This window comes from Mobula hypostoma, chromosome 6 (assembly GCF_963921235.1).
Source record: "Mobula hypostoma chromosome 6, sMobHyp1.1, whole genome shotgun sequence".
NCBI lineage: Eukaryota > Metazoa > Chordata > Chondrichthyes > Myliobatiformes > Myliobatidae > Mobula > Mobula hypostoma.
The window spans coordinates 95,935,817-95,944,290 of record NC_086102.1 but is presented as its reverse complement, the minus strand read 5'-3'; the positions used below and the strand labels follow the sequence as shown (position 1 = coordinate 95,944,290).

Here is an 8,474-nt window from a genome sequence, read left to right as displayed (position 1 = left end):
GTAAACCTTTCTCCATTTTGGATTCCCTAATCCAAAGGGTCCTATGATGTTCAACTTTGGAGTTAAAATCTCCCATGATTAATTTTATATCCTGAGATTTACATTGCTCATAAGCACTGTCGAGATCTTCATTAAACTTGTTGATATCCTCTTCATCCACGTCATTTGTTGGCGCATAGGCTTAGATTATGCTAATGCTAAAAGAGTTACCCCTTAATTTAACTAAAAGCAGCCGATCGGATATCACCCAATATCCCTTAAGACATTTTGATACTTGTTTGTTTAAAATAATTCCAACTCCATACATATGCTATTGACCTCCAGAATATATTGATAGCATCCGTTAGTCTTGCGAGACCATGGATCAGCGCCTGGAAAGTTCCAGGGCGCAGGCCTGGGCAAGGTTGTGTGGAAGACCAGTAGTTGCCTATGCTGCAAGTCTCCCCTCTCCATGACACCAATGTTGTCCAAGGGAAGGGCAAGGGCCAATACAGCCTGGCACCAGTGTTGTCGCAGGAGTTGCCAGAACGAGGTTGAAGGCAACATCGGACTGCCTTAGGGACTCCAGCTCCGGATTTGTCCTCAGGGTTTACTCTCAAAGCCTTTCCTATGAGTGGGTGTGGACGCAAGGCAGCGGAGGTTTGAAATCAGAGTTTTCCCTCTCTTAGATGGACTGCCTTCCCAGGCTGACGAGCTCCATCTACCCGAACCAGAATACATTATCGGAGAACTATTCTTAGTGAATTTGCCACTGTCAGTCCATCTAACTTCTAAGATATCAACTTCCAACCTTTTCATTTCATTTAATGTGTTGTCCAACTTTCCTTTCTGGTAAAGTGTCCGGATGTTCCATTTTGCTACCCTTAGCCTTTCCCTATTGCTTACAGTCTCTGGATGACGGTCTGGTGTCACCTGCAGCACTTGACTACCCCTACCGAGTGAGGTGTTGTTCTGTTGATTAGAGTCAATCCCATTCACGCTGTTGTCTGGTTTCCTTCTTTTGTTTCTTTCCATGATTGACTAGGCAGAAATTTCAACAGTGGTTTGCTGTTGCCTTCTGTTGCCGCAGTGCTCATCTAACTAGAGCATTTGACCTCTACTGGTGTTCCCAATTGGGAATCGTACACTAGACGTTGCCCAACCTTTGCTGTTGTTATACAAAGACAATCCTCCACCAGAGCTTGGAATCAATCTCCCTGCTGCCGGAGACTTCAGTGATTTTCGGTGACACCACCACCATTGGTCGCCAAACACTTGCCATAGACAGAGCTCCTTCAGCGAGACAGGGTGCACCGGACCTAAGTCCTACATGAAGGCGGAGTTGTCTTGGGTGGGAGAAGCTATATAATTGCTATTGGCATTTCCTGATATCTTGTCAGGAACCAACCATCCCATACAGGTGTAGCTAGTAAAAAGCCCACTGTGTGTAACTTGCCTTGGGATTCTTTTCAAACCTGCCCACCAAGGGTGTTTCACAACCTTCCTAATCACTTGCTTCAGCAATCCCCTGTTATCGCACGATTCCACACAGGTACACTCTGATTTTTACCAGCCTTGTCCTTGCTACCATCTGAAACGTGCCAATTCTGAATTGTGATCAGATGGTTTTTAATACTTGTCCAGCAGCAGCTTGTAATGAACTCCTGTCTCATCCTGTCATAACTCACCCACTCCAGTTTTCAGCCCCTTATCTAAGACCAGAAGACACAGGAGCAGAATTAGGCCATTCAGCCCATCGACTCTGCTCCGCAATACCATCATGGCTGATCCGGGATCCTACTTGTCTTATCCTTTGATGCCCTGACCGATCAGGAAACCATCAACTTCCACCTTAAATATACCCACGAACTTGGCCTCCACCACAGCCTGTGGCAGAGCATTCCACAGATTCACTACTCTGGCTAAAAATTCCTCCAGACCTCTGTTCTAAAAGATTATTCCTCAATTTTTAAGCCTGTGCCTTCTAGTTATGGACACCCCCACTATAGGAAATATCCTCTCCACATCCACCCTGTCTAGTCCTTTCAACATTCGGTAGGTTTTAAGGAGATCCACCCCCCACGTATCATTCTAAATTCCAGTGAGTACAGGCCCAAAGCTACCAAATGATCCTCATATGTTAATTTCTTCATTCCCGGAATCATCCTCGTGAACCTCCAGTGGACTATCTCCAATGACAACACATCTTTTCTGAGATATGGGGCCCAAAACTGTTGATAATATTCCAAGTGCGGCCTGACTAGAGTCTTATAAAAGCCTCAGCATTATCTCCATGCTTTTATATTCTATTCCGCTTGAAATGAATAACAACATTGCATTTGCCTTCTTTACCATGGACTTAACCTGTAAATTAACCTTCTGGGAATCTTGCACGAGGACTCCTAAAGACCCTTTGCACCACTGATGTTTGAATTTTCTCGGCACAGCTTTGTGGGCCGAAGGCCCTGTATTGTGCTGTAGGTTTTCTATGTTTCTATGTTTCTAAGCCTTGAGCTCTTCTGCCTCTTTTTTGCAGGCTGTCTCATCATTGTTGGCAATGAACCCCACCACTGTCGTGTCATCATCATGTGATTGCTCCTATGTGTGTCATCGGTGAGCAGAGTGTACAGCAATGGGCTCAGGATGAAGGGGAGGAAGGAGTGATTGTGCATCCCAACTGTCTGAGATTTGTTTGTCAGGAAGTCCAAAACCATTTGCACCGTAGTGTATTTAGCCTAAGGAGTAGGAGTTTATTCACCCAGGTCTGTAGGACAATAAAGCTGAGCTGAAATCCACAAAACAGCATTCTGACATAGGTGTCCTTGTTTTCTCAGTGTGCCGGGCCTAGTGAATGACAGATGCTATGGGATCTATCGCAGAGTAGTTCTGTCAGTGAACAGTGAGTGTCCAGTGTGGCAGGAACGGAGTTTTTAATCTGTGCCATTACCAGCTGTTCAAAGCACTTCACGATGATTGGTGTCAGTGCCACTGGGCAGTCGTCAGTTACTTCTGAAAGTGTCGAGTTCTACGTCTTCAGGTCCCACTTACTGGTGCAAGTGGTCGACTACTACAATTCAGGAGTCAGAGTAAAGCACAAAGACAAAATAATTCACAACTGCATTTCGTTATTTATTAAAAGAATGAGAATTGTATTACTGAAGGTGTTGGAAAGGCATGGAGTTAAATCTGGGCAAACTGCTTTGCAGGCTGTTAGATTCTGATGTTTTGATCCAAGGTTATTTCAGGTCAAGAAAGAGGCATAAAACTTGTTGCTTCATAATCGTTTTATTAAGCACGACTAGAGCAAAGACTTTTGGAAATACAGAGCATCGAAAATCTAGTATCTAAGAACGTAAAACAGAGAAGACTAAAGAAGCCCTTCTTATACCACATAGATAAGAAACATTCCATCCAAATTCATAGAGTTAACCAATCAGATAGCCACTATTTAAATACTATGGTACCAAGGGAAGCTTCCAGAATGATGCAAAGGACTATAACCACTAGGGGACACACTGAACAATTGCATAAACATACTGTGACCACCAGGAAACATACTAACAGTTACATGTATACAGGTAGTTATATAAAATACCAGCAGGTACAGATTGTTCAACTACAAAAGATAGTAACAATCATACAGTCTAATCCAACAAGATCAATGTTCTTCCTCAGTATTTAGAGTTTTACTTGTTATCCTTCTGCACCAGGCGGAAAGCTTCCAGAAATTCATTGAAGTCTATGCTGCCATCCTTGTTGATATCAATGCTCCGGGCCAGGTCATCTACAGACTGGTCATCCAGATGGATGTGCAGGTGGGAACTGAAAAGTTTCCAGGTCTGGCGGAATTCCTCCATGGAGATTAATCCTGGCAGGAGAGACGGATGTATAATAGTCTGGCACACTACACAGGACATGTCAACATATCCCTACATGTCTGATTCTAAACCAGATGTCCATATGTAATATGGTTTCAATGACAGCGTTAATAACCACAGCTAACCAGCATGCGGAGATGCCAGAAACCACAAAATCTGGAATTTGGAACAGCAAGCAATGTACAGGAGGAACTCAGTGGGCTGAGCAGCGTCTGTGGGAGGAAAGAGGTTCTGGTCAACAATTCCTTCAGCTCACCCCACCACCCAGATGCTGCTTGATCCGCTGAGCAGAAAGGGAGAATGTCAAGGAGCGATCAAATACTGAGTCAGTTAGATGGATTCCAGAAACAGGGAGAGAGCAATCACTCTATTGGGGATATTCTATCCACCCTCCATTAGCAGCAGAAGCAGGAAGGAGATCAGGATGCAGATTTTGGAAGGGTGAAAACAAAACAGGGGGAATGAAGGAATCTCAACTTCCCTGATATTGATCATCAGCTCCTGAGTGCAAAAGGTTTAGATGGGACAGAATTTGTCAATATTAGAAGGATTTCTTACACAGTATGTGGACAGGCACCAGATCTAGTACCAGGTAACAAATATACCGGTGACAGATCTCCTTGTGAGATTGAATTTCCAAGACAGTCACCACAAGTCTCTGATTGTTTGCATAGCTAAGGATAGGAGCTGATGATAAAATAAGTAATTAATTGGCAGATGGCTAATTACATAGCTATTAGGCAGGAACTTGGGAACAGATGTTCACAGAAAAATGCATCACAGAAATATGGACGCTGTTTAAGGAGTATTTGCTTGGGGTTCAACATGGTTTGTCCCAGTGAGACAGGGGAAGGTGAAGATAGGTTTGTCTTAGTGAGACAGGGGAAGGTGAAGATAGGTTTGTTCCAGTGAGACCAGGCAAGGTGAAGATAGGTTTGTCCCAGTGAGACAGGGGAAGGTGAGGATAGGTTTGTCCCAGTAAACAGGGAAAGGTGAAGAAAGGTTTCTCCCAGTAAACAGGGAAAGGTGAAGATAGGTTTGTACAAGTGAGTCAGGGGAAGGTGAAGATAGGTTTGTCTTAGTGAGACAGAGAAAGGTGAAGATGGGTTTGTTCCAGTGAGACAGGGGAAGGTGCAGATAGGTTTGTGCCAGTGAGACAGGGAAAGGTGAAGATAGGTTTGTCCCAGTGATACAGGGGAAGGTGAAGATAGGTTTGACCCAGTGAGACAGGGGAAGGTGAGGATAGGTATGTCCCAGTAAGACAGGGAAAGGTGAAGATAGGTTTGTTTTAGTGAGAGAGGGGAAGGTGAAGATAGGTTTGTCAGAGTGATAGAGGGGAAGGTGAAGATAGGTTTGTCTTAGTGAGACAGGGGAAGCTGAAGATAGGATTGTTCCAGTGAGTCAGAGGAAGGTGAAGATAGGTTTGTCTTAGTGAGCCAGGGGAAGTTGAAGATGGGTTTGTCCCAGTGAGACAGGGAAAGGTGAAGATATGTTTGTCCCAGTGAGACAGGGGAATGTGAAGATAGGTTTCCATTAGTGAGACAGGGGAAGGTGAAGATAGGTTTGTCTTAGTGAGACAGGGGAAAGTGAAGATGGGTTTGTCTCAGTGAGACAGGGAAAGGTGAAGATAGGTTTCCATTAGTGAGACAGGGGAAGGTGAAGATAGGTTTGTCTTAGTGAGACAGGGGAAGGTGAAGATAGGTTTGTTCCAGTGAGACCAGGCAAGGTGAAGATAGGTATGTTCCAGTGAGACAGGGGAAGGTGAGGATAGGTTTGTCCCAGTAAACAGGAGAAGGTGAAGACAGGTTTGTCTGAGCAAGACAGAGAAAGGTGAAGATGGGTTTTTCCCAGTCAGACAGGGAACGGTGAAGATAGGTTTGTCCCAGTGAGACAGGGGAAGGTGAAGATAGGCTTGTCTTAGTGAGACAGGGGAACGTGAAGATGGGTTTGTCCCAGTCAGACAGGGAAAGGTGAAGAGAGGTTTGTCCCAGAGAGACAGGGGAAGGTGAAGGTAGGATTGTCCCAGTGAGACAGGGGAAGGTGAAGATAGGTTTGTCTTAGTGAGACAGGGGAAGGTGAAGATAGGTTTGTCTTAGTAAGACAGGGGAAGGTGAAGATAGATTTGTTCCAGTGAGACAATGGAAGGCGAAGATAGGCTTGTCACAGTGAAGCAGGAGAAGGTGAGGATAGGAATGTCCCAGTAAGACAGGGGAAGGTGAAGATAGGTTGGTCTTCGTGAGGCATGGGAAGGTGAAGATAGTTTTGTCTTTGAAAGACAGGGGAAGGTGAAGTTAGGTTTGTCGCGGAGAGACAGGGGAAGGTGAAGATAGGTTTGTCTTAGTGAGACAGGGGAAGGTGAAGATAGGTTTGTCTTAGTAAGACAGGGGAAGGTGAAGATAGATTTGTTCCAGTGAGACAATGGAAGGCGAAGATAGGCTTGTCACAGTGAAGCAGGAGAAGGTGAGGATAGGAATGTCCCAGTAAGACAGGGGAAGGTGAAGATAGGTTGGTCTTCGTGAGGCATGGGAAGGTGAAGATAGTTTTGTCTTTGAAAGACAGGGGAAGGTGAAGATAGGTTTGTTCCAGTGAGTCAGAGGAAGGTGAAGATAGGTTTCTCCCAGTGAGAGAGAGGAAGCTTAAGATAAGTTTGTCTTAGTGAGACAGGGGAAGGTGAAGATAGGTTTGTCTTAGTGAGACAGAGGAAGGTGAAGATAGGTTTGTCTTAGTGAGTCAGAGGAAGGTGAAGATAGGCTTCTCTTAGTGAGAGAGAGGAAGGTGAAGATACGTTTGACTTAGTGAGACAGGGGAAGGTGAAGATAGGTTTGTCTTAGTGAAACAGGGGAAGGTGAAGATAGGTTTGTCCCAGTGAGACCGGGGAAGGTGAAGATAGGTTGGTCATATTCAGACAGGGGAAGGTGAAGATAGTTTTGTCTTAGAAAGACAGGGGAAGGTGAAGATAAGTTTGTTCCAGTGAGTCAGAGGAAGGTGAAGATAGGTTTCTCCCAGTGAGAGAGGGGAAGCTTAAGACAGGTTTGTCTTAGTGAGACAGGGGAAGGTGAAGATAGGTTTGTCTCAGTGAGACAGGTGAAGCTGAAGATAGGTTTGTCTGAGTGAGACAGTGGAAGGTAAAGATAAGTTTCTGCTAGTGAGAGAGGGGAAGGTGAAGAGAGGTTTGTCCCAGTGAGACAGGGGAAGTTGAAGATAGGTTTGTCTTAGTGAGACAGGTGAAGCTGAAGATAGGTTTGTCTGAGTGAGACAGCGGAAGGTAAAGATAGGTTTCTGCTAGTGAGAGAGGGGAAGGTGAAGATAGGTTTGTGCGAGTGAGACAGGGGAAGGTGAAGATAGGTTTGTCTTAGTGAGACAGGGGAAGGTGAAGATTGGTATGTTCCAGTGAGACAGGGGAAGGTGAAGATAGGCTTGTCACAGTGAGACAGGAGAAGGTGAGGATTGGTATGTCCCAGTACGTCAGTGGAAGGTGAAGATAGGTTTGTCTTAGTGAGACAGGTAATGTGAAGATATGTATGTCTTAGTGAGACACAGGAATGTGAAGATAGGTTTGTCTTAGTGAGACAGGGGAAGTTGAGGATAGGTATGTCCCAGTAAGACGGGAAGGTGAAGATAGGTTGGTCTTCCTGAGATAGGGGAAGGTGAAGATAGTTTTGTCTTAGAAAGACAGGGGAAGGTGAAGATAGGTTTGTTCCAGTGAGTCAGGGGAAGGTGAAGATAGGTTTGTCTCAGTGAGAGAGGGGAAGGTGAAGATACTTTTGGCTTAGTGAGACAGGGAAAGGTGAACATAGGTTTGTCTTAGCAAGACAGAGAAAGGTGAAGATGGGTTTCTTCCAGTCAGACAGGGAAAGGTGAAGATAGGTTTGTCCCAGTGAGACAGGGGAAGGTGAAGAAAGGCTTGTCTACGTGAGACAGGGAAAGGTGAATATAGGTTTGTACCAGTGAGACAGGGGAAGGTGAAGATGGGTTAGTTCCAGTGAGACAGGGGAAGGTGAAGATAGGATTGTCTTAGAAAGACAGGGGAAGGTGAAGACAGGTTTGTTCCAGTGAGTCAGAGAAAGGTGAAGATAGATTTCTCCCAGTGAGAGAGGGGAAGCTTAAGATTGGTTTGTCTTAGATAGACAGGGGAACGTGAAGATAGGTTTGTCTTAGTGAGACAGAGGAAGGTGAAGATAGGCTTCTCTTAGTGAGACAGAGGAAGGTGAAGACAGGTTTTTCTTAGTGAGACAGGGGAAGGTGAAGTTAGGTTTGTCCCGGTGAGACAGGGGAAGGTGAAGACAGGCTTGTCTTAGTGAGACAGGGGAAGGTGAAGATGGGTTTGTCCCATTCAGACAGGGAAAGGCGAAGATAGGCTTGTCACAGTGAGACAGGAGAAGATGAAGATAGCTTGTCCCAGTAAGACAGGGGAAGGTGAAGATAGGTTCGTCATAGTGAGACAGTAGAAGATGAAGATTGATTTGTCTTAGTGAGACCGGGGAAGGTGAAAATGGGTTTGTCCCAGTCAGACAGGGAAAGGTGAAGATAGCTTTGTCCCAGAGCGACAGGGGAAGTTGAAGTTAGTTTTGTCTTAGTGAGACAGGGGAAGGTGAAGATGCGCTTGTCCCAGTCAGA

The 8,474-nt window shown here is 45.2% G+C and overlaps 1 protein-coding gene across 1 annotated transcript in view; it reads right to left on the bottom strand.

The window, feature by feature from the left end:
* Positions 1-3,499: 3,499 nt before the first annotated feature.
* ppef1 (protein phosphatase, EF-hand calcium binding domain 1) overlaps positions 3,500-8,474 on the bottom strand; it is a 151,671-nt gene continuing 146,696 nt past the window's right edge. Inside the window, exon 14 of the mRNA XM_063052536.1 lies at positions 3,500-3,847. Coding sequence (XP_062908606.1) covers positions 3,666-3,847 — 182 coding nt within the window. The 3' untranslated portion in view covers positions 3,500-3,665. The remainder of the gene's footprint in view (positions 3,848-8,474) is intronic.